At 34.1% G+C, this 24,366-nt stretch overlaps 5 protein-coding genes and 2 long non-coding RNA genes across 15 annotated transcripts; 3 read left to right on the top strand and 4 right to left on the bottom strand.

The window, feature by feature from the left end:
* Window positions 1-211: 211 nt before the first annotated feature.
* LOC117230353 (ATP-dependent Clp protease proteolytic subunit) lies at window positions 212-2,096 on the top strand. Of its 2 annotated transcripts, none has more exons than XM_033487730.1 (5): window positions 212-568; window positions 936-1,022; window positions 1,136-1,270; window positions 1,380-1,770; window positions 1,830-2,096. In XM_033487730.1, exons 2-5 carry the CDS (start codon window positions 984-986, stop codon window positions 1,991-1,993), a joined length of 729 nt encoding a protein of 242 aa, XP_033343621.1. In that variant the 5' UTR covers window positions 212-568; window positions 936-983; the 3' UTR covers window positions 1,994-2,096. The 2 variants fall into 2 exon arrangements, with proteins under 2 accessions (XP_033343621.1, XP_033343622.1); XM_033487731.1 differs by having other exon boundaries at window positions 212-1,022; window positions 1,380-1,500; window positions 1,588-1,770.
* A 104-nt stretch (window positions 2,097-2,200) lies between these two features.
* Window positions 2,201-4,299, bottom strand: LOC117230352 (protein limb expression 1 homolog). 2 transcript variants are annotated; one of them, XM_033487729.1, is made up of 4 exons: window positions 4,143-4,299; window positions 3,579-3,766; window positions 3,167-3,513; window positions 2,201-3,090 (listed from the first exon to the last, which is right to left on the bottom strand). In XM_033487729.1, exons 2-4 carry the CDS (start codon window positions 3,733-3,735, stop codon window positions 2,686-2,688), a joined length of 909 nt encoding a protein of 302 aa, XP_033343620.1. In that variant the 5' UTR covers window positions 3,736-3,766; window positions 4,143-4,299; the 3' UTR covers window positions 2,201-2,685. The 2 variants fall into 2 exon arrangements, with proteins under 2 accessions (XP_033343620.1, XP_033343619.1); XM_033487728.1 differs by having other exon boundaries at window positions 4,104-4,283.
* A 1,495-nt stretch (window positions 4,300-5,794) lies between these two features.
* Window positions 5,795-9,589, top strand: LOC117230349 (G1/S-specific cyclin-E1). Its single transcript, XM_033487716.1, has 3 exons — window positions 5,795-6,805; window positions 7,256-7,868; window positions 7,952-9,589. Exons 1-3 carry the CDS (start codon window positions 6,792-6,794, stop codon window positions 8,696-8,698), a joined length of 1,374 nt encoding a protein of 457 aa, XP_033343607.1. The 5' UTR covers window positions 5,795-6,791; the 3' UTR covers window positions 8,699-9,589.
* Window positions 9,590-9,860: 271 nt separating this feature from the next.
* On the top strand, window positions 9,861-21,426 carry LOC117230342 (myosin-4). Of its 3 annotated transcripts, none has more exons than XM_033487689.1 (6): window positions 9,861-10,300; window positions 17,286-19,050; window positions 19,121-19,431; window positions 19,516-19,745; window positions 20,596-20,907; window positions 20,978-21,426. In XM_033487689.1, exons 1-6 carry the CDS (start codon window positions 10,187-10,189, stop codon window positions 21,171-21,173), a joined length of 2,928 nt encoding a protein of 975 aa, XP_033343580.1. In that variant the 5' UTR covers window positions 9,861-10,186; the 3' UTR covers window positions 21,174-21,426. The 3 variants fall into 3 exon arrangements, with proteins under 3 accessions (XP_033343580.1, XP_033343581.1, XP_033343578.1); XM_033487690.1 differs by lacking the exon at window positions 9,861-10,300 and adding an exon at window positions 15,826-15,953; XM_033487687.1 differs by lacking the exon at window positions 9,861-10,300 and adding an exon at window positions 16,664-16,860.
* On the bottom strand, window positions 10,567-13,561 carry LOC117243555. The gene is made up of 2 exons (XR_004495474.1): window positions 11,533-13,561; window positions 10,567-11,451 (listed from the first exon to the last, which is right to left on the bottom strand). It is a non-coding gene; the product is annotated as an uncharacterized LOC117243555 (long non-coding RNA).
* LOC117243553 lies at window positions 14,452-16,254 on the bottom strand. The gene is made up of 3 exons (XR_004495472.1): window positions 16,198-16,254; window positions 15,580-15,978; window positions 14,452-15,483 (listed from the first exon to the last, which is right to left on the bottom strand). It is a non-coding gene; the product is annotated as an uncharacterized LOC117243553 (long non-coding RNA).
* LOC117230345 lies at window positions 21,185-24,365 on the bottom strand. 5 transcript variants are annotated; one of them, XM_033487703.1, is made up of 5 exons: window positions 24,228-24,365; window positions 22,956-23,702; window positions 22,597-22,872; window positions 22,009-22,516; window positions 21,185-21,928 (listed from the first exon to the last, which is right to left on the bottom strand). In XM_033487703.1, exons 2-5 carry the CDS (start codon window positions 23,648-23,650, stop codon window positions 21,704-21,706), a joined length of 1,704 nt encoding a protein of 567 aa, XP_033343594.1. In that variant the 5' UTR covers window positions 23,651-23,702; window positions 24,228-24,365; the 3' UTR covers window positions 21,185-21,703. The 5 variants fall into 5 exon arrangements, with proteins under 5 accessions (XP_033343594.1, XP_033343591.1, XP_033343592.1 ...); XM_033487700.1 differs by having other exon boundaries at window positions 22,956-23,733; window positions 24,228-24,359; XM_033487701.1 differs by having other exon boundaries at window positions 22,956-23,733; window positions 24,224-24,349.
* Between the last annotated feature and the right edge of the window lies 1 nt (window position 24,366).

The following is a 24,366-nucleotide window of genomic DNA, read 5'->3' as shown; positions in this document are numbered from 1 at the left end:
TTCCATTGATGATAGTTTTGGAGCCATAAATTTTATTGTTTGACAGGTAGTCCTGAATAATGAATATATATTCATTGTTGCTCTGTAAAAATATTTTTGCATGTATATATAAATTTCATAATTTAAAAAGATAAGATTTCTACGTTCAAACATAGAGTTAACCTTAACTGAAATAAAGTAAAATCGATTTTACTAACCAATGGGTTTCAATGAAACTGTCATATGATGACAATATTACAAATAGAAATTTGCAATAATTCATAAATTATTTAAATGTTAAACTTCGCTTTTCTGCTGTACTCTCCTTAGTTAAACTGGCTACATTAATGCACACAACAAACTTAACGTTACATAACCACAATTATATACGACCGTGCGTATAACAAAAACATTAAAGACCGTTCACATGTTTTTAATTAATTATATATATAAAGTTATTTTAATCGTATATTATAAACGTAATATTTTATGCGCAATCAGTTAATCAATTCTACGATACTTGTCATAATGCAAATGAATAAAACACACTGTATAAAGAAATGCCCTGTTTACGTTGCACTTAGGACAAGTTAGTTTCGACAGCCATTTTATAAAAAAATTCTTTGTAACTGGATTAACTGGTTTGTTCGAATAGAGACTTGGATATAAAAAATGAAATATATTAAATATTTCCTTATATAAAGAAAGTTAAATTAAAAGAAATAAAATATAACCTACAACAGCCAAAACCAATAGTATGAAAAATGAAGTATTTGGATTATCTTATTTTAACCGTGATACAAATGATGCAACTGTATTAATGAAGAGACTTTTTTCATGTCGTTTAATCAATCGTAATAACAAATTTTTTATTTAGGTTATGTTTTATTCTTTAGTTTCTTAACAAAGATCTCTCAGACTGCTTATTAGTTTGTTATGTAAAATATTGTTTGCAGTAATATATATCCGAATTTAATGAAAATAATAAACGTGAAATTATCAAAATGTTGTTAAAAAAAGTAAATAATTTACTACAAATTTTTGTAAGTATTTTAGTATGACAATATTTAATTTTTTGTTTTTAAATTTTCAAAAATTTGGTCTAGTAGTACTATTACATTTTCATAATTAAGGCTGAATATTTCTAAATTTGCAGGGGTCTGGTCAGAAAGTATGCAGTAGGTACCTAAATTTTATACCTGTAGTCGTAGAACAGAGTGGAAGAGGAGAACGTGCATATGATATTTACTCACGTCTCTTAAAAGAAAGGATTATTTGTTTAATGGGCCCGGTGTGTACCTTGTTCCTTCTAATCCATTTACATTTAAACTCTTCTAGAATTTATGATTTCTCATTAATTTTTTTAAGTAAAAAATAAAAGAAATTATATCATTTTATAGATTACAGATAATGTGTCCTCTGTAGTGATAGCTCAACTCTTATTTCTTCAATCAGAAAATAGTAAAAATCCAATTCATATGTATATTAATTCACCTGGTGGAAGTGTAACAGCTGGGCTTGGTATTTATGATACTATGCAATATGTTTTACCTCCTGTTGCAACATGGTGTGTAGGACAAGCATGTTCAATGGCAAGTTTATTATTAGCTGCAGGAACAAAGGGTATGCGTCATTCATTGCCTAATGCAAGAATTATGACACATCAGCCATCAGGAGGTGTGTCTGGCCAAGCTACTGATATACAAATACAAGCCCTAGAAATATTGAAGCTTAAAAAGCAAATCAATCATTTATATGTCAAGCATACAGGCTTAGACCTGGAAAAAATAGGTATGTGAATTTGTAAAATCATGTTAATTAAATGTTTTTAGTACATTATAATTTTACAGAACGTTGTATGGAAAGAGATAATTTCATGAGTCCTACTGAGGCAAAGGAATTTGGAATTATAGACAAGGTATTATCTCATCCAATGCAAGAAGAAGAAGCAGAAGCCGAAAGCACAAAATTATCCTTGAAAGAAGCTGTCACTGAAGTTACTAATCAACCTTGATATTAGGGTTAAACAACACATGTGCTTAAAATTATGAGATTTTATTAAAACATGTATTTATCGATATCTAAAAATAGTAATAAAATATTTTTAAAACAATTTATATCATGTATATAACTACTTAAGTACAGCAAATCTGCCCGTTTTGTAAATATCATGTAAATGTATAACATAGAATGATGATTTCATAAATGATAAACATATGAATTGATGTTTTGATAAAAAACCATTCATATTTCTTTTATATTCCTCAGGCAAGCAATACATCACCAAGCATTCTCGCTATATGTCGAACATATGTAATACTATGATTATGAGGCGAAAGAGACATAAGGTTGTAACGGAAGACAAGATTTTGTATCGAAATATATCTATATACAATTAATAATTAATTTTGATTTGAATGGTTTGTCCTGCGCGTGTTTTTTTATCGCAGTTTAGAATAGTAGTCACGCGTTTAAGGTATTCTTAAAAATACATTAAGTTTATAATTCCATTAATATTCTATTATCACCAAAAATACTTCATAAAAAGGACGGAATTGATTATGTGTCTCAATGCTAGACAACAATAAAGCACTTCACAATATAGTGACATTGTATGTCATTAAAAATATTCCCCTAATACCAGCTTTTGCAAAACCAGTGTCGTATCTCTTTTTGCATGTAAATTGCACGATCACTTTGTAAAAATCACTGAGGGCATACTTGAGCATGTGCAAGCATTAATATATCCTTTTTTTCTTTAGGAAATCTAAGTTCTCTTCCAGCTAAACGTGCTGCTTCAAGTTCTCTTTCAGCCAATGCCAACTCCATAGCAACAACGCCGCCACCGCTTTCATGTTCTCTTGCTACCCAATCTAGCGCCATTTGACTACGCATATCATCATCTAAAGCTCGGTGACTGTAATGAGCAACTACTTCTTGTCTGCTACATTGCCTTTCTCTCATTGCTTTCAAAGACCCATTCCAATGAAGTAATTGGAAGACCGTCATTAATTCTTGAAATTCTAACATTGTTCTCCCACGGTTGCATTCCAACATAAAACGAAATGCACCTATACCTGTATTTGGATCTTCTTTCTCATCTCCATTTCCCTAAAAATTAAACAATTCATTTAATATAATTCCCATAAATAATAGATATACTCAAAGAACAAAATTAAGAACATACCTGTGTTTGATTGCCAACACTGTTGGAAGTTGCAGAGGGCTTAGCAAAGCTAGCTCTTGCTTCTGCAACAGCTTTCTCTATGAAATCATCTGTTATCTTACGTGCTGGATGTTCATTGAAAACAGAATTCATTAAAGCAATTTTTGCTGCTGATCTACGAGCTTCAGCTTTAGTGGGGCAATTTTGAAAACTACCAAAGCAAGATCCGCCAGGGAGAGTAACATAACATACATAAGGTGGACTGGTACCAGGTACAGATTCATAAATAACTAATGCTCCGTTTCTTAGCTCTGTTCCTCTACTTTGTTTCATTTGCCAAAACTCTTGCAAAGCTTCTACCACATTTACTATAAGAAAAAATGAAATAATATATAACAAATTTAATATTGAATAAAAAAAGAAATAGTAATACCTCTTCCATAGCCTTGAGTATGCTTAGCAAAGCTGTTAACAACTGCTTCTACTGCTTCCTTTAACACTTGCTTATCTCTGGCATCTACCAAACCACCTGTGATACCCATATTTTCAGGAACACGAGATTTTGTTTTAACTGGCATTATGCCCTGCATCACCTTTTAAAAGCTCACGTACATTTACGTCCTATAAAAGTAATTATTATAATTTTTTGATTGAATAAACTACATAATAAAAAAAACTTCAGATTAAAAAAAGTAGTTGTTGGCGAAATATAAATGAAATTTTTGTCTCGATATTGAGTTTGAAGACTAGTCGATCATAAAACGAAAGAAACGAACAGATGAAGTAGGGAAATTTTAGTTACATACGTAACTAAAGTTAGCGAAACAAGATTAGCAAAGATTATCTTTCTGAAACGTTCAGTATGACAGGTCTTAGATGTTATGCAAACGACGAAACGGAGAAGGAATTGCTACGACACCGAAGAGACCGAATGTAAAAAGAAACCCTGGTGACCCACCTGCAGAGACCCGAATGCCCAGGAATTCGTATAACTTACTTTCTGACCCAGCGCTACGGGATCAAATTGCAATACACATATAACGTGTTTAATGGCACCGGACCACTGACGATTTCCAGAAAACCAGGGCTGTCTACCTCGGTCAAGTACCCCATGGTACGATGACACTATCACGGAGGATTGCCAACTGATTATCAACATTCTCTACCAAGCGCAGTGTCGGATTCTATGAACATGGAACCCATGCCTAAATGTATAATTTTAATGTTATATATTAATATATCAATAGAAAAGAGAGAGATAGCCGAAAAGAGAGAGAGAGAAAACATATGGCCAATAATAAGATATTATTTTAAATATAGATAAATTTGATATTAATTCTATCTTATTTCGAGAACACTACAAAGTTATAGCTATTTAGAATTGTAATAAATTGAAATATTTAAAAATACTTATTATTGAATGATTAAAAAATCAAAAATATAGATTTGTTATGTTTAATTGTAGTATAAAATATATTTTAATTATTCCTTCATATATCATAAAATTAATGAAAAATATATAAAAATATAAGTACGACAATGAAAATGTTTAGAGTAGACAACTCACTGATTCGTAGGATTACACATGCAAATAGAGCGCCATACATTAGTTGCTGTTGTTACTAGAAATTATAATACTCAGTTGATAAAAAAGAACCAGACAAAAAATAATAATCATATTTATCATTCTATCGCACTTATTATTTCTGGATCATTTTCAATTCAACAGAAACAAGATAACGGGACTAATAATGGCTAGAATTAAAATTAAGTATGATCATAAATACAGAAGAGATACGGGAAATTGAATATTACATACTTACAGAAATAGACTAATGATTTAATCAATGTTCTACAGTTAATATCATATCATTAGAATTTTTTTCTTTCTTTTAGACAGAAATTTTATTTTCAATTTTAGAGGGACATAGAATAGATAAGCACCTGGAAAAAGGCTATCAACCGCTAGTAAAGTTGTAATCATACTCTGTGTTGAATTGGTAATGTTGGAAATGATCAACATGGTAAAGGGGCCTTGAAGTCCCAGACATGTAAGATAAAAAATCCATTGAATGATAGATCTATTTTGTATTTCGTTTGTGGCTGAATATAATCTCAGATATAACTATTCTAAATCGTAGATGGCGCAAAACAATTAACTTTTTGTGAGATCGGTATTTCAGTTGTACAAAATTTTATAAAATGTTAGATCTATGCTCTATCTTCTGTGCTATATCGTCTGCGATCATATTGCTACATTCAAATAGACAATTAGATACACACATTGATATTAACAGTGTACGTCAATTCATAGATATGTTATTATAATAAAAAATTTGTTTCGCATCAAAATGTAAATTAAACATTTTAAATTCAATTAAGTAGAATATGTAAAGATATATATCGAAATTATTGATTTATAATATCTACGGAAAAGTGATACGTGGCAAAATATCTTTTATTCTTATTTCTATGATTCATGACTTCTCCTTAGAGGGAAAGCAATTTACGCGCGTACATTTCCCGCGTGGTCAAGGCGTAAGTATATGCGTGCATTAGTCACATTTGTATGTGTACAGCAGATCAGCTGAGCGCCAGCTGTGCTCTTCGTTGCGACCAATAGGAATCATGTATACCATTGCACAGCAGCGCCTCAAATACACGACCGGTGACCACAGGTTTGGCGTTCCCGCGAAAGCAACACGTAAACTTCAGTTAGTGAATCAAAAGTGTTATTTTATATGTATATACTCGTTTCCGCACGATTATGTACCTGTTTAGTTTAAGCGTATACAGTGTGTTTAAGTGTGATAATATTTTCTCATATTCTTCGAAAAAGTTGTGGTAAAATCGAGCGGGAAACAGATGCGCAGAACGTGTGGGTGCTGTGACTCCTTGGATTTATGCATCGCTTGTATACAATATTTAATGTTTTCGAACGACTGTATCGCGTTGTTTGAGTAAAATATAGTTCTCCTGGTTAACGAACAGTGTTTTTTTACAAACTTTTACAACATTTTACCTTGTAAAAGCGTGACATGAACAGGGCGTCTGTCAGAGGACGCCAACGTTGCACTGCGTTCGTATAGTCCTTAAATTCAATGCATGTACATGAAATTAATAGTGTTTATGAAGTGAAATTAAACGATAGGACTTCAAAGAAAGTGTTTACTGAAAATTTGTGATTTTTTTCCCCCTTTGAGGTTATGTTATATATATAGAGGGCGTGACAGTGGCATATTGCAAGCAGGGGTTGGTCATCGTTTCGCGCGCTGGTCTCCCGCGCTTCGAGTTCCACGTCCCGTATTTTTTTGAAGAATTACTATTCTGTGATATCTCGAAGCTTGAAACTGTATCAGAAAAGACTTTAAGGAATTTTCGTGCTAAGAAACATTTTATAAATGAAAAGTTATGACACAAAATATTGAATCAAACGCAGCCAAGTATACGTGCATTATGGCGATCGGGTGCGTGTAAGCTTTGCGCGCTCTTTTACTTTTCGGCATTTTCCTGGCTAAATTACGGAGCGTATACTGTAATAATTGAGCGGACGTTAAATTAAAATACCGGCTAATTTATATCCATATTAAAAAGGCCTGTTCCCGTTCGAAATATTTTTTGAACACGTCGACAATTCCGAAGCAAAATGCCACAGACGAGGTGAGCGAACGAGTTTCCATTTGGTCTCAAAATTTCATACAATTCTTTCTGTATTTAGTCAGAAGCATTTAAAATTTGTTTGATATAAATTAGATTGATCTATACAATTTCCTGTGCTTTCTGATTTAAAAAAATTTAAGAAATATGCATGTATAACCTTCTTTAATCAGTATCTGCTTTTTTAAAGCTGTAACAATATTATATGAATAATATATGCTTGGATTTTTATTCTATAGATTCATGAATACTTTGTAAATGACCTTATTAAATTGTAATATTTCTATGGAATATATTTAACTTGAAAAAAATGTTAGACGTTAATTAGGACGTAATTCTTTGTTAGCTTTTAAAAATATTTTTATCTACTTTACAAAGACATTAAGCTTGTTTAATATAATTTGATATTGCTGCAATAATGTCAATAACAAATCATTCTCTTCCCTTATTCAGTTTACATGGGAAAAAATCACAGACTTATTTACAAGGAGGGAAAGTAGTAACACAAACTTTAAAACGTAAAAGACGGACAACAGAAATTTCTGAAGATTCAGAAAATGTATATCCGCCTAGTAAAATACCAGCTTTGTCACATGTGTCATATACAGAATCATGTCATACAGTACATTCTTTAGAAAATTCATGTACACCACATCAAGTATCTCCATTGAAAGAGCAACAAGAGCCAGCCACATGGTCTGAATTAAGAACTGCAACATGCTTTTTAACACCATCATCTTCTAATAATACATCAAATAGACCTAGCCCATTACCATCATTTCCATGGGCTGATGGTTCTCAAGTTTGGTCTCTTATGTGTTTGGGAGATCAAAAGACTATTACTCAAAGAAATCCACAAATGTTCCAAAGGCATCCAACATTACAACCAAGAATGCGGGCAATTTTGTTAGATTGGTTGATTGAAGTTTGTGAAGTATACAAACTACATAGAGAGACTTATTATCTTGCAATGGATTATATAGACAGATATTTGTCCATTCATCAAAATGTACCCAAAAATCAATTGCAATTAATAGGCATTACATGCCTTTTCATAGCTGCCAAGGTTTGTATATGTATTTGTTTTTCTTTTTTTTTTTACTTATCGATTTATTAGTTTTAAATGAATAATCGATAATCTTTTTATAGGTTGAAGAAATATATCCACCCAAAATAGCAGAGTTTGCATATGTTACTGATGGAGCTTGCACAGAGGAAGAAATTTTAGGAAAAGAATTAGTGATTTTAAAAGGCCTTGGGTGGAACTTATCCCCAGTCACTGCTCCTGGCTGGCTTAATATCTATATGCAAATTGAATCAGGCGATTGGTCAAGGCCAAATGCATTTATTTACCCACAATATGGAGGTCTACAATATTCTCAGGCGGCTCAACTATTAGATTTAGCTACATTGGATGAAGGAAGTTTGAAGTTCCCTTATAGTCACATAGCTGCAGCAGCTATCTATCATACGCAAGGAAGGGAATGTGCTTTAAGAGTATCACGCATTCCATGGGAGCAGCTTGCACCCTGTGTCAAATGGCTTACGCCCTTTGCAATGACAGCTGCTGAAGAACATTCTCAGTGCCTTTTAAGGTCTACAATAACACCTGTGGAGTCTCATTCTGGATCTGGACTTAAGGCAGCAGTGCCTAATATTGTAATGGATGAATCACATCGTATACAGACTCATGTTGTAGATTTAAACATGCTAGAAAGGGCGCAGCAACGATTAGTACATGAAATACCTTCTACTGATACAAATGAATCTGACTCTAATGCTGAACCTGGTAGACAGAGTCCAAATGAAAGTGGTCTTTTAACTCCACCATCTAGTAGTCAAAAAAATTCTACTACACCGTCGCGTCCTCCACCGCAGTTACATCCGTATACGTAATTAAATATTTATAAATACTTGATAGTCTTTGATTCAGCATTTCGTTTACTAACTGCTGGTGAATGATTTTAATGTATGTCAGAAAATATTAACTGCTTTGAACAGTTTTGCCTTTTGTAAAGTTGCACAATGTGCTAGTAAATACGGGATTGCACGAGTGCACGATAATTACAAGATATACTGTACTATTATCGTAAATAATACGGTGTTCCCCATTGAAGTACGTTGTCCTGGAACAATGATATTTATCATGTAATAGTAAGTCTTACAGTACAAGGTGTTAACCATTTTGTGTAGTAGTGTCCATAGTAATACTGAATTTATTTAATATTATATATTTGTTTTATTGTAAACGTTTAAAAGAAGTGCCTTATGTAGAGGAATGTAAACTTACACATAAGCCTATGGCTATCTTCTGTGATTATATCCATGCAGTGAATCTTGATAATACATTACATTAATACAGGCAGAATTAAAAATAACAAATATTTTCATAAATCTCTGAACAATATTAGTGCCTGCGAAAAGTGTCCTTAAAAACAACTGTTTTTATTAGTACTGAGGTAAATATTGTGAATAGTATTCTTTTATATATCACGCTTTATTTTAACGCAACGTATTATAACAATGCGTTATCAAGCCGGGTGAATGTATTTTTATGTATATGTACACTGTGAAGTACTAATAATAAAAAAAAAAGGAGAGAGAGAGAGAGAGAGAGAGAGAGCGCATAAGCATGAATGCACGGATGACGATATAAGACTATTAATTATTAAAATAAGATTTAAAAAATTTCGTGATGAATTTACACTGCCTTGTAATAAAACGCGGCTGTTTATATACATTTGTATGAAAAATTTGACAATAAATATTTGTAAATCTGATCATTAATCTTTTACCAATCTTTTCTCCAAAGAAGATAAAATAATCCAATCAGAATAAAAAATAATTCATTACGATATACATACATAATTTCATAAAGAATTCAAGTTACGAGGATGAATGTCGGAATCGATATTATCGACAGTAAAAAATAGTAACGTAGCGCCACAGTGTTCTTTCTAGAAACGCAATAATGCATCGTGATTGGTTGTTACGTTCATATTCAAGTTGTCAAATGCTAGACGGCCGTTAAGAAAGCGGTTGCGTGCTAAACGTTGTATCGAAGGCGATATCGAGGAACGTGTACGAGGAATTTCTACGAAACAAAGTCGTTTATTTATTTCAATATTATACTAAACTCGGGTGCTATAAACTTTACATTTAAAACGAATATATGCTTGAAAGAAGCCGCGTCTTTTACTGATAACGTCGAGCAACATGCAGTGGGAATGCTAACATTCAATTATTAGTGTCCTTTGATTTGTGTACAAAACGTTTTACAATTGAATTTAATTTCGTGTCGTGTTTGCAGTCGTCAAAGGTGCAACGACGAATGCATTTAATGAAATTATCATCGAATTTGTTATCAAAATTGTGAAAATCAGGATGTCAAGTCCAAGGAATATGAGTGGTTCTGTTCGCGAAGGAACTCGAGTTGTGCTTCGAGAAATTACTGCATCTCTTCATAATTCGCCGCCTGTGCAACCTTCTCGTCGCAAGGTATTTATATACTCTTTTTGTGAATGATAACGCGCCTGCAACGCGCATGACAATGAACTTTAAGTTGGCATATCCCGCGTTCTTATCGTTTTATCATGTCCTTTTTTAACCCGGTCATCTTTCCTCTCTGTTTTTATTGCAAACAGTTGTGCCAGAGGTCCCCTATAAATAAACCCTGAATCTCCAGGAGCACCTTGAAACGAAAATAAGTTTTGCTTCCCGCGTAGGAATATCTTTCTTCGGCGCGTAAAAAAGATACTCGCACATAATTTGTACAATTATTTTGTATATACATATATAAAATATTTAGAACATATCTGGCTTATATATAACTGTACATTACTTGGCTTAAAGATATCATAATATCTGTCATGCGCGCTGAATGATTAATTAAGGAAAGTACAGTTAATATTTTTGTATGTTACGTTACTAATCTAGAGACGCTTATTCATTGATAAACTGTATGTGAATGTTAGCAAACAGTGTTCGCAAAATGTTCATAAACCGTTAGTGAACACTTTTCGCAATAAATTCACGAATAGTTCCCGAACAATTATTTAAATACTTTATTACAATTAATTTATACCAATTCTTAGATTGTGCAATCGCTAGTCATTAAAGATAAAAAATTTTAAACAATAAGATTAACTAACATTTATAGAAAATTGTAAATATGTAAAGATTATTAGCTTATGTTTATACATTATGAATCATCGGCAATGTGTACTTATGCGAATAGATCAGGAGCAGTATAGTACGAGATAGACAACTTCTAGACAACAGAACATTTCGTATACTATTTGCGAATTGTTTACGAATACCAGTTGAGACGCACCTTGACATTCTTATAGTATGTTCTTTCTTGTACATGAAACAGAAACTGGTTTATTCACACGATCAGTACTACAAAGATGAAACCGGTTCTTTAGATTATTATAAAAAAGCATTGTACTTCTGGGTTATATTTTTACCTAAGGAAACGTGGATTTCGATACACTTATTGTATTTTATATTAGGATTTTATTTATGTGGTCTCCCCATGTTTCAATTTTGTCAATATGTAGCTTTCGATATTTCCTTATTTTCCAATTTTATTCAGTATACACAAAGATCTCGTTCGCATTCAAATCAGACTTAATACGAAGTTATTTCTGTTCAGGAGAAAGTGCCGATTAAAATACAGTTAAGATTACAAATATAGTTATCATTCATACATCATAAGGTACACACACATTCAAATAGAAATTGCAACTCCAAGGAAGTACTTCCAGCTTTTAGTAATATGCCACAAAAACAAAGATATTTTATATTATTCAATCTCTGTATCATTTTTCTTTCTCCGTTTCGTTTGACAGTCGCGTGTCCGATAACGATTTGATTCTTCATTTTGGAGTGACTCGAAATTTGTTAAATTCTTTGAAAATTTGAATCATTTCGAACATGATTCGAGACTTGAAATTATTGAAAGTCTCGACCATTTGTAAACCTCGAGTCTTAATACATTTTGAATGAGTTGAAAAAAATCTTGAGCATAATGTTCAAAGTAATTGAAAAGGTACGTCACTACGCGAAATCGTATATTAATTCAATCTATCGATAACTTACTCACTTTTTACCTACTCAGCAATTGAACAATTCGATTAACAAGTATTCATACGTTACTCCAGATAGCGCCACGCCGTCGCACCATTCGGTGCCATGGAATCGTGTCCCACCACTTCCATAGTTGGTGATCTTTGTAGCATAATGCCCGTGCGGCGTGTGCGCGGTTCGACGTTACGACAGCGGCCTACAAGTAGCAAGTGTTAGTTACGCGTATCATCGTGGCAAGACGGTGGCGATGACTCTCACGTCGTTGATCATCCTTTACGACCTAGAAACGATTCATTCCATATCGAACGTGCTCTAGCCGTAAACGTTTCCAACAGATTGTCAGAATCGCGTATCTTTCGAAAGGTGAGCCGCTTATATTTTGCATCATCGTGTTCTGTCGTCGCGTGCTCGTGGTAGTGCGTTCACACGTACACACGCTTACAGATATGGTGTCGCGTGCCATCGCGAGGAGATCAGTGGTAGTGGTGGATGTCTAGAGTCTAGAGTATCGACTGGAGAATGCGCTGCGCTAATATTAGAATTTCGACCAGAAGTATCCTCCGTTGATCGTCAGGTCCGGTGAGTGTCTTCCGGCGAATCCTTCCGATGGAGACGAGCAGACCGCAAGAAGGCAATACGTTGTCTTAGACCTAGTTTCACGTTTCTTACTTTTCACGCCGTTTTCCATCGAATGTTATTGGACAGAGTTTATTGAGCAAAAGACTGTGTTCTGTTTTCTTGTAAATCGAAATCGATGTCGAAGACGGTACTCGAAAGAATGGAGCGACGATAGAGGGATGAGAGAGAGAAAGAGAGACACACCCCTCAGGAGAGAAATGTCTCTGGTTTTTTCTGTCATCGCGTCCAGATGGGAATGAGTCATAGTCATAGTATCTATGTGTTGTCTCGATGATGTCAAGAATACGCCGAATAAGGAGAGCACGAGCCTCTCGAGTTTCGAATGGAATTGCCTGTCATATTGTGATTGCATCGGTTCACTCGCTTGAACGCTTCGTGTACGGTGAGCTCGAGCAAACACGTTCACTTTATACCGTAGGTTTAACGAGTAAAAGCGCCTACAGTATAATAATAATTGACAGTTTGCCACGGTTCATGAAAATGTCCTCATCATTTCATACGGTTAGGAAATCGTGTAATTGCTGCCGGCAATCTTGATGCATCCGAGTGTGAAGATTGTAAATTACGTTGTTTCACGTATAGAATGATTCACAAGAAACGAAATTGTTTGTCACCTGCTCTCATCTCTTTTATTAAAGCAAGAAGGAAAAAAAAAAAGACGAATATCGACCTTTTTTCATGTCTGTAATAATAAGCGTGGTTATTGTTGGATCACCGTGTATAAATAACATCGTTTACATCGTTAAAAAAGTACGTCTCAGAATTCTTCTACGCTTATCAGAATGACGTTTCTACGTTTCAGTATTTCTGCAAATATCACGCGACCATCGTCTTTGAATGTTTCTATACGTTTTAAATCGATTTCCCGCGAATCCGTAATCGAACTTCCTTGTGGCGCATTGGCAAGAACACGAAAGGCATGTTCCGAACAGACAGCAGATTTTAGCACATTGTTCATCAGCTATCCTATGTAGAAATCATCGTGTGCCGCTATTGGCATAATTGGATAACAAAAATTTATAACACTTAGCAACTATATACAGGGTGGTTGGTAACTGGTGATACAACCGGAAAGGGGGTGATTCTACGCGAAAAAAGAAGTCGAAAATATAGAATAAAAAATTTTTTTTTTTAATTTTTCCATCGAGACAACGATCTACAGTGAGATCCGTTATAACGAGACGTGATAAAGTGCACGCGTACCGAGCGAAAATTCAAAGTCGATTTTCTCGAAAACAAAGCCTCAAACGAAAAATTTTTTCTAAAAAAAAATTTATAGTATTATAAATTTAAATTTAATATACATTTAAAGTATTTAATATTTAATAAAAATTTAATACTTTATACTTTAAATTTATATTACTAAATTTATATTAAAATTAAAAAAAATTTATATTATATTATAAAATATATATAATATATAAAATTTATATTAAATTTAGTAATGTAAATTTAAAGTATAAAAAATTTAAATTTTTTTAAAGTAAAATTTATTCTATATTTTCGACTTCTTTTTTCCGCTTGTACCACCAGTTACCAACCACCCTGTATAACACTGAACAATAACATAATGGCAACGTACACAGTTTTTACCAATGAAATGAAGATGGAAAATACGTGAAAAAATATAAACCTAATTACAAGGGAGAAAACAAGTTTACATTATAAACAAGCAATTTGCAAGAAATTATTCAAATTACTAAAAAATTACAAATTGCTTATTTTTATTGCTCTTTAGTTTTAATATTAATAATTGTGTAAACTGATGTACGTATAAACAGAAGCATATTTGTGCTGTTTAACAATGTAGTAAATATCTACGAATGTTACAAACCTCTCAAGATTAAAGATAAATTAAGTACGTACATACTTCCGAAGGTTTACAGAGGTTTCGCGTGTGAAGTGTGAACTGACCCAAATTCAATTGTTAGCGTGGCATTTTATTTTTCCGTGTCAAGTCGTTGATCTTGTCAATTTATTTTCAAAGAATTTTGATTGACATCCAAAGATGTAATCAGTCGTTAAACGATAATCACCACGTTGCGTATATCAGTCTTCGTCAAACATTATACGTTGTTATTCAAGGTTATCAGATTATCAAGTTATGATTTATCATCTTTCAGTTTCGAGCAAGATTATTTTCATACTTTTTTCTTTTTGTCTAAATCAAACTATGAATGTTTCTCCTTAATTGACGTGGCGATGATTATTTGTTCCTTCAATTGGTTTTTTTTTTGCGCCCTTTAGTCGTTTATTACTATATTTCAGTTATCTAGAATTAATTACGTGGTCTATCGCTACATCCATATTTATACTAATTAACGTTACTACACATATTATATTATCTTGTTACCATTTATCTTATTATTATTTATTTTAATTTATTATTAATTAGATAACGATGCATTAAGAAATGTAATCCATATGCAATGTAAACAATTATGTAATTTCCACAGAAACCAAGACGCATTAAAAAAAGCACCATCAATATTCATGGAATTAATGACGTATTCTGTGAAAGAAGAAGCGCATAACACGAGCTATAGAGTAGCTACACCTAATCTATAATGGTTAACGTGTTATATTAGTGCGCGATTTACATATTCTACTTTCTAAATGCATCTGTTCCCCGTAAAATGTTTGTCCGTCGTTCTAACGCGATATGTTTTCACGTACTTAATCAAATCAGAAGCAAGACGCAACAGACTGATGTCTTAATTAAACACAGAAATCGGATGAGTCTTATTAATTGGATTTGTGAATTTAATCGAGTAGGACGAATTTATCATTCGTCTTCGTTCGATTTTCTCTCGTTGTTCGGATTAGAGCTTACGGTGAAAACTTCCAGATAAAACCTGGGCGACTTTATTAGAGCAAAAAGTGGGTAAACTCGAGAGAGTGAATCGAGAGAGGTTTCACATTAATAATTGAGACGAGTGTTGGCCATATCTCTGTAAGATATCGTTAAATTAGCGAATTCTTCCAAGTCGGTGAATATCGTACGTCTAATGTATTCGAGGCGAATACATTACAACACGTATACGAACTTTTTAATCGAATGATTTTACAATCTTCGATCAAACTAGCTCGAGGCTATAAAAAGGTGAAAATAAGCCTTTCCACTGTGAGCTTTCTTTCCTCTCTCGGGGCAAGAGGGGTGGAACGAAAGGAAGACGCTTATAAACGAGAAATCGAAGAAAAAATACACAAGACCGCGAATAGGGTAAATGATAAACGAAAGATGCGCCGTGTCGTCGGAAATAAACGTGTCAGGGGTGAGGATATATAGGCGGGGAGAAAGAAAGAAAGTTCGCTACGTGGGGTTCTGTGAACCCGCGTGTAAATATGGCCTCATATCGGCCAGCAGTGACAGCCGAAAGTGGAGGCCCTTCGGGAAGTCATGGGGAATTTCATCTTCAAGGTAATCTTCTCAAAAACACCGCTTTCTAACAAAAAGAAAAAAAAAAACATCCGCTAATAATATTGCGTTCAAGTTGCACGAACTCTCGAATAACGAAATCGCTCGCTTTGTTGGATTTTCAATTTTATTGAGAAATTTCCTACGACACGTAAGACGTTTCAATGGACCACTTAAAAGCTCGTTCGGGCTATGAAATTCAAGTGATTTGAATAATTTGAACGAGGCGTAAGAAATAGATACATACGCTGTTAGACAATCGATAGATTAGAGGCAATTAGACATCAGACAGACATTAGGCAATTCGGTTATCTTCGGATAACTCGTTTTAATTCCTTCGCGAGGAACACCGAAATTTTTAATCCAACGATGCATCTTCTTAGATGATGGAATCGTAAGAAACTTCACGCAGAAGATCCTCGCTCTTGGATTCAAATTTAGACTTGAATTTATATGATCACAGTTGTATCCACGTCTCGACAGCCAGCATCTTTCACCGCGAGTCGCGATCACAGGATCGAGGCGATACGGACCGAGGTATTTTTTCGCCGCGAGCACCGTCCACTCATAACTGTTCTTGGCATGGATTCGCGGACAAGACTGGCGCGAGATCGGTCAAAACAAAATCTCCATCTCCCTCTCTTCGTGCTGGTATATTTTATAATTAGTCTCAGCGACGAAGAAGTTGCGCAATTTCTGAAAGAAATCCGCGAGCCTTGCCTCGAGAGATCAGCTGATGCGAATTTTGCCAGTGGACTACGATTGCTCGTTGAACACGCATCTTTATTCTACATTTGTTCTACGCGAGAAAATGGAATATATCAATAAACTGCTTCATCGAGCTGCCGCGATCCCGGCAAGGACGTTGCTACCACCATCGCCATCGCCGTCGCCATCGCCCACGCCGCCGGTATTTTGCGTCTAACCAGTCGAAAGCCAAATTAAACGCGATCTTCTCGCGCCTGTGAATTGGCTAGAGGCAGATATAGGTTTTTTAGACTCGTTCGAGCGTACGCTGTAGCGGAAAATTTCTCATTAATTAACGCGAATGTAAGCCTGGAATTGAATGTATTCAGGGTCGGCTCGGAAAATCCCAGCGTCGTTATCGAAATTCATCGGTGTCCTTGAATCTCTCAACAGCTTTCGCTGATTCTTAATAACACAAGAGGTTGTCTTTAGAATCTATGCTCGATTATTGATTCGTTTTTCATTCGAAATTGTACTTGCATTTTTGGTAAAACAAATGGCAATTGGAAAAATAAAAAAAGAAATAAATTCTAATTGATGTAACATTTCTGTTCTGTTGCTTAATAATATCTTCTTTCTGTTTCATAGAGTGGCGGCGACAACTCTACATCGAAAAGTGCAGAGCATGAGGTGAAGGTTCGATTCGCTCGTGAGTTCGCCGACGTTGGATCGATCACCTACTCGGCTCCGGAGAGTCTGTCTTCGGCAAGCAGTTTCCAAAGTCTCAGCAGTACTTTAAGCACAAAGAGCAGTAGTGGAATCTGTGCAGATTCCACGCCTCAGAGCCCCAACCAGGTTTTGGACGATTCATACGTGGACTCGAATATATCTGGTTTAGGAGACCTGATCGCCGGTTGTGCACAGATAAACTTAAATAGCGAGGACGACGATCATTCATACAGTACTCTTCAAAACTCTCAAGACTTCAGTCAGGATCAAACATTCGCATCTGCCACTGACGAGCTACCAGTCGATATTACCAAAGATCTCCCTGAGTTTTCGTTGACTGAATCTCAGAAAATAGTGCAAGTTGTCGATGACAATTCAACGCTGACTAATTCTACAGAGGAAATTAAAGAAATACCTATCGTAGACACCATTTGCATCAAGGAACCTCTGCCCGTAGCGATTATAGAATCAAACAGGAGGAATAGTTTTATACGATTAGAGGGAATAACAAGCAGATCCTCTTCTGCTAACAAGGGTAATGACAGTAGCGATGATCATCAGACGAGTAATAGCTCCGTAAATGGCGTTGATGAGATTTCACTACCACATTGCACAGAGGAGCCTAACTTAAATTTGACTGTGTGTTTGTCACCTAATAAAGAAGTCGCAGATGTTCCTAGGGAAAAGGAATCTAGTTTGACAGAGAATAGCTCGGGCGAAGTTGATTCTTTGTCTCTCAATTTTATACCATATACTGTAAATTCCGTATGTAATTCGACGTCTGTGTTCACGGAATATGCAGAAGAGACATCGTTGCCTAGTGTACCAACGCTTTCTTCTTTATTGAACAGTACAGATTCGGCGAAGTTGGGCGAAAGCGATGCTCGAGAAGATGAGAACAATGTAGAAAATCAACTGGCAAGGACTTTGTCTCCTGTGAATAATTCTAACATAGCAGTAATTTCATCTCCGCAAATCGCAGTGAAAAGTCCTATTCAAAATAAAAATCGAGATACAAATAATAGTTTGACAAATTCATTGAACTTTTCTAACAATGATGTAAAGGATTATGTAAATGTTATAAATGACAAACAACAGACTTGTCTAGATGATACTTCTTTCGTGAGATTAAAAACGTCTGAGGTTCAAGTAAATTCTGCTACGAATATTTGTCAAGAGATTAAGAACACAGTAATAACAGAAAGTGTTGTTAATAACCTTGAACTTCCTTCGTTAAAAGAAGATACTTTGAACACAGATGCTATTACTCCTAGAAAAGAAGAGGTAGAAACCAGTCAATCAGATAAATCTTTTGACAAGAAAGTAGACGATTTGCAGAACGCAGATGATTTGCTGAGGACAGATGATTTGCTAAAGACAAATCTAATAAATTCGATAAAAGAAAATGAAAACGAGAATATAGAGGAACAGTGTTCTGACAAGAAATTAGATACCACTATTATATTAGAGGATATTTCTTTGATTTCGGAGACTGTACCGGAAGAGGAACTGTATACGGAGTTCAAACCGCAACGACAGAGCACCACGTTAACTGCGTTGAACATCGAACAGCCGAATTTCGAAGAACTGCAATCTGCTGCTGAACAGGTTGCCAATGATATTTGTAAATCTTCATTGGAATTCTCAGAAGAAACCCATTGTTTCATTAGTGCGACATCCGAAAGTGAGTGTTTCTCATAGGAAATTTTTTTTTATGTCAATGAACAGTTATTAATAGTCATTTTATATTACAGTCTTCCAGGATCCTACGAGCTTCGATTTTTTGATAAATCACGGCAATTCGAAAACTGTCAATCGTTTGAGAAGCGAGTCCTTGTATGTAAAATTTGATCCATTGGTAGCAAATACTAGTATGTTACCTCAAGGAAATGTACAATCCATAAACGAGGAACAAAACGACAAAAGTGAAAGCATACCAGTGAATATTGATACTCCTAAACGTAATCCTGCCATAGCAGCTATAGATAGGCTACTTTTTTATAGTCCTATTTGTACAAATATAACGCAGAAAACAGATGAACTTCAAGAGAAAATGGCAAGCAAAGTACGTTGTAATTTATCATAATTCGTGTCTTTACTAATATTGTTATTAGGTGAATATATATATATTTATACCTATGTTATATAGGAACAGCCTGTAGAAGAATCAAAATCAGATACTCCACTTATTACCGATATTAATATGAGTAAGGAATTAGAATTAGTAAGGACAACTGTATTACAGCTAGAAGAAGAACTAGAGAAACGAAAAAAAGAGTACGAAGCTGAATTAGAGAAGCAAAAGAATGCGTTTCAAGAAAAAATTAACAAATTACAAGCACAAATGGCACAGGAGATAAAGAGTAAATCTCAAATGACGTAAGTTATTCCAAGTTATCTCCACAGGATAGGGCAGATAAAGTGTTACAAGCTGTTTTCTCCAAAGTCATTGCAGATGTCAACTTGAGATTTTCAGGTGTTAAATGATGCAGAAGGGTTGATATTTTTGCGTGTAAGAAATTAAGGAGGAGAGTTTCTCAAGGGTGAAAAGATTACTATCCCCATATTTTTTAAATGGAGTGGCATATTAATTTTTTGATATTTGGACAGATGTTATCAAACCTAATAACTTTTATCTAAAGCTCTTTTTTATTTTGCATAGTTAAGAAATTGTAGCAGAAAATACTTTATACATGGAATGTATTCTGCTTTGAAAATTATTTTACTAGATGTTCAAGCAGTTGTACATTCACTCCCAAACACACGTTTATTCTTGTGATAATAGCTTTGTTAAATATTTGACATTTCTGAAGTTATGAATTTATAGTGTTAATTCCTTTTTTCATATCCTCTTTCATAGTTGCCACTGCTGCAATCATTTTCTCCTTTACATAGCCCCATAAAAAAGGTCAACTGGTGCTAAATCAGGTGACATATCTGAAAAATAATTTTCAAAGCAAAATACATTTCCTTTGATATCTTTCTACACGTTTATGGAACTCCTCTTGTATAAGGTATTTTCCACTCTCCCCCACAATATCTTATACCCTGAAATGTTATTCCCTCTGCATCATTTAAAGCCTGAAAATTTCAAGTTGATATTTGCAATGGCTTGTAGAAAACAGCTTGTAACACATTATGTACCCTGTCCTATAATACTCCGTTGTTAATGTAAATACCTATATAATATTGTATTGATATGTAAATAATCGCGAAATATTAATTTCAGGGTCGTAGTCGAAGAGTATGAAAAATCGATTAGTCGACTGCTTACAGAGAGAGAAAGAGATCGTACGAATTTCGAACAAGAGAAAGCAAAACTCCAAGAGGAATTACAAGCTACAAATGTTCATTTAAGCAACACAGAAGCTGCTTTCAATGATGTTCATCAAAAGTACGAGAAGCTCAAAGGATTCGTATCCGTGTATAAAAGTAATGAGGCGGTATTGAAGGAGGGTATTCAAGAAAACATGGAAACAATAAAAGGTTTGGAAACACGATACGATCAATTGAAGAATCATGCTAAGACCGAGCTTGAAAAGTAAGTACTTAGAAAAGTTGAAATATTTCAATACGAAAGGAACAGGTTATATATTTTTAAAATATTTTAGAGCTAATTTCCAACTGGATGCTATACGAAAACAGCATGAAGATGAAACAGTAAAACTTCATGCGTTGGTACGGAAAGCGGAGCTAAAGAGCAATTCATTGGCCGAATTGGTTGAACAGAAAACTAAAGAAAACAAGGAATTAACGCAAATACTGGATGAAGTGATTGCAAGGGTGGGTCACCAAAACGCGGAATAAAAAACTGGAAATTGACAAGCATCGCGAATGCAATGCGATTAGTCTTTATTTTTTTACTCGCCCCCTTAAACGTTTTAGATACAACCATATGCTAGATATGATTGATATATATGTACACATGCGTTGTTTCTAAAATTACTAATTGCAAATTATGTTTTGTTTCAGAGAAGCACCTTTTATTAATTATTTATAAGTTGTGAAATATATATATATATACATACTATTTTATCGCTAATAAAAAAAATAGGCATATTAAAACCAACCTCTCAGTTTGTGTTTATGGAGTAAAAAATATCTTAATATTCCACAAATAGTTCTAACAGTCACACGTTCACGCATTAATATTTCATGCGATTTGTTATAATACATTTCAATATAATATCTCACTATATTCAGATAAATAAAATCCATTGTTCATACATATGCTACCTCGACATACAAACATCAATGTTTGATCATTGATATTTCTGTGATAAATAATATACTTTATGCAAAGTTAGGTCAATTTTTTTATAGATCAATGAGTATTGTCAATCAGCTGTTCTTGCATCAATTACAAACAAAACGTGATATTTTGCTAATTTTAACATACGATCACTTGTACTCCCTGGTTTGCGAGGAATATTCTTGTTCTCGAGATCAGGCATAAGTTTCTTAATGGTTCGCGCTAAGTTTGTAGCATACTGTTTAAATTGTGGATGAGTCATACCTATTCCCTTATCTCGTAAAGCCTCCGCTACCGCCCATAGTAATTTCTAAACACACGTATTTACATTATATTATATAATAAAAAACAATTGTTTGAACATGCTTTAAAGTGCTTAGAAAAAGATACCTTTCTATGAGTGTCACTAAGCTCGCACTTTCCTTCATTCAAGGACTTGCCTTTTTCAATTATATCACTAGATGAGTGTCTCTCCCACGAAGGCATAGTAGTATTATGCAATTCGTGCGAGCCGTCGAAAGATAAACTTTTTATCCATTTGCATTGTGGTCCTTCCAATTCTTCTTCGCTTTTCCTCTTCCTTGATTCTGGTTCAATAGCTGCCTTCTGACTTTTCTCCGAATCATTCTCCTTTGTGTTTTGTGTAAATAGTGCACGTTTAATGCTTTGAGGATTTGAGCCAGTTGTAAGCAACTTGCTTGGACCAGCTCGTTCAGGAGGAGGACTTTGAAACAGCGCCCGTTTAGACATTTCAATTTTGGACTTTAACGGACTAGGTCCATCTAAAACGAGCCGTCGAGCTACTTTTTTCTTTGTTGAACTCCTGGGAGTTCCCCTCGGACTTTTACCGCGTGGACTCTTACCCCGTGGACTTTTGCCTTTTTTAACTGTTGGTTTCCTATATTAAAAAAAGAATAATAATTTTACATTTTAAATTAATAAAATTTTTCTGAAATATGTTTCATGCTTAATACATACTTAATATTTAGTACTACAAGTCTTTTATTGTTAAGCGCCAGGCCTTGTAAATTCGCACTGGAAAATATTTTTCGTCTTCTCGTCAAATGACTTAATCTTTTTGTTGGACTTTGTCCATTATTGTGTTTAGCTAAATGATTTCGTTTTTTGGCACTTCCTGGTGCTGGTTTAGAAAACCATACAGTACATGTAGACTGAGTTTCAGCACCTATATATCTATTACATAATTTTGATGTAAGGCCTTCAAATTCTTCAACTGCTTTATTTCTGTTATAACTAAAATCAAAACTAGTATTAAATACCTTCCCATAAATACTGTATGCTATAAACTTAAGTAAAAAGCATATTAATGCACTCACTGTATTCCATGAAATTTATGATGATATGCTTCAGGCCATGACAAAGTGGCAACTTCTTTCTCATTGACAGTGTAGTAGAGTAATGATTGTTTTGGTGCAGCAATGAAAGACTCATCTTTTATGTTGTTTTCAGTTACAGTTACTTGTAGCTGCTCAGGATTTAACAATTTTGTTCCACTTGCGCTAGCATTGATAATGCTTTTTTCATTATTAGGAACTACTTTCTTTATTCTAAAATTATCACTGCAAGTATTCTTTAAATCTACTGTATCTATATTATTACTAATATTACTTTGATATTGTGGATCACAAGCATCAAAAGCAGTACTTAAATTTCTAGATGTGCTTTTGGTACGCTGATAATTATTTGTACTAATATTTTCTTTTTGCTGTTCTGGGGATTCCTTATTTAAATTTTGTTTTATACATTTTTCTGGTAGCACACATGGTGTCCAAAATAAATGTTGATTTTCATAAATACGTAATAATAATTCTGAACAATCTGTTCTACAAATTGTAAGTTTAGGTGGTGGCGGTACACCACTTAAGAGTTTATTAATTTTGGCTAATAAATTGTTATCAGAGTTTGCAACTAAATCAGCTTGGGAAGGTTTTTTAGGACTAGCTACTATTGGTACTTCATTTGATAGTGGTTCATTATTCTTTTTATCATCTTCATCATCGCTATCGAACATCTCTGGACTACAGATGTTCGAAAGCTCTTTCTCAGTCGTAGAACTTCCATCTCTGCTGGAATAACAGCAATCCATGGCATTGTCTATTAAAAAAAAAAAAGAAAGGAAAAGAAAAACAACATGCAAACTACGTAATAAATAATTAACAATTTTTTAGTACCAAACAGAAGTTAAAAAGAATTTAATATTTTTAGTAAGAATATCTCGTTACATTTTCATTATTTAAATACATAAATTTGTTAAAATAATGTATTTTAATACCGAAATAAACTGCGTCTCATATATTTATGCGCGGGATAAAATATTCGTTATAAGCACATATGTACATAATATCTAACCTTGCGGAAAGTTGTACGTTAAACAAGCAAAATTTCAATAAAAGTATTTCGTAATTCCCTAAATTATTTATCTTATTTTATACACGAATTATTTACTACTTAAATAGGAGTTAACGTCAAAAACGAATAGCCTATTGCTTCTTTAATCTTATCGTGATATCACATTTTAAATTTTAAATTAAAATAAACGAAAAAATTATACGCATACATACTGTGCACAGAAATTCGAACGTACTTACGTCTTTTGTGAATCAATGTTCAAGTGTCTCTCGCTCAATAATTTATTGGCTAACAGCCAGATGCATCTGTTTTGATTTTGCGATACCAGAAACACAGTTCACTACGCGTAACAGCATTACGTACGTCATAATGTGACGA

This window comes from Bombus vosnesenskii, unplaced genomic scaffold (assembly GCF_011952255.1).
Source record: "Bombus vosnesenskii isolate JDL3184/JDL3185 unplaced genomic scaffold, Bvos_JDL3184-5_v1.1 scf7180000013266, whole genome shotgun sequence".
Taxonomy (NCBI): domain Eukaryota; kingdom Metazoa; phylum Arthropoda; class Insecta; order Hymenoptera; family Apidae; genus Bombus; species Bombus vosnesenskii.
Note: the sequence above shows the minus strand (reverse complement) of the source record. Positions and strands in the feature narration are given on the sequence as shown.

What these genes read in the sequence shown, in the direction of transcription:
- LOC117230342 (XM_033487687.1), top strand. Translation starts at nt 16,687, where the DNA reads ATGCGAATTTTGCCAGTGGACTACGATTGCTCGTTGAACACGCATCTT. An exon ending in AAGAGAAAATGGCAAGCAAA is followed by an intron (nt 19,432 to 19,515) that starts GTACGTTGTAAT and finishes TATGTTATATAG; the next exon opens with GAACAGCCTGTAGAAGAATC. An exon ending in GCTAAGACCGAGCTTGAAAA is followed by an intron (nt 20,908 to 20,977) that starts GTAAGTACTTAG and finishes AAAATATTTTAG; the next exon opens with AGCTAATTTCCAACTGGATG.
- LOC117230345 (XM_033487700.1), bottom strand. Translation starts at nt 23,725, where the DNA reads ATGGATTGCTGTTATTCCAGCAGAGATGGAAGTTCTACGACTGAGAAA. An exon ending in CTTGTAGTACTAAATATTAA is followed by an intron (nt 22,517 to 22,596) that starts GTATGTATTAAG and finishes TTTTTAATATAG; the next exon opens with GAAACCAACAGTTAAAAAAG. An exon ending in TTAGTGACACTCATAGAAAG is followed by an intron (nt 21,929 to 22,008) that starts GTATCTTTTTCT and finishes ACGTGTGTTTAG; the next exon opens with AAATTACTATGGGCGGTAGC.
- LOC117230353 (XM_033487730.1), top strand. Translation starts at nt 984, where the DNA reads ATGTTGTTAAAAAAAGTAAATAATTTACTACAAATTTTT. An exon ending in ATAATTTACTACAAATTTTT is followed by an intron (nt 1,023 to 1,135) that starts GTAAGTATTTTA and finishes CTAAATTTGCAG; the next exon opens with GGGTCTGGTCAGAAAGTATG. An exon ending in CTTAGACCTGGAAAAAATAG is followed by an intron (nt 1,771 to 1,829) that starts GTATGTGAATTT and finishes ATAATTTTACAG; the next exon opens with AACGTTGTATGGAAAGAGAT.
- LOC117230352 (XM_033487729.1), bottom strand. Translation starts at nt 3,735, where the DNA reads ATGCAGGGCATAATGCCAGTTAAAACAAAATCTCGTGTTCCTGAAAAT. An exon ending in TACTCAAGGCTATGGAAGAG is followed by an intron (nt 3,514 to 3,578) that starts GTATTACTATTT and finishes TTTTTCTTATAG; the next exon opens with TAAATGTGGTAGAAGCTTTG. An exon ending in GTGTTGGCAATCAAACACAG is followed by an intron (nt 3,091 to 3,166) that starts GTATGTTCTTAA and finishes TTTAATTTTTAG; the next exon opens with GGAAATGGAGATGAGAAAGA.
- LOC117230349 (XM_033487716.1), top strand. An exon ending in GCCTTTTCATAGCTGCCAAG is followed by an intron (nt 7,869 to 7,951) that starts GTTTGTATATGT and finishes ATCTTTTTATAG; the next exon opens with GTTGAAGAAATATATCCACC.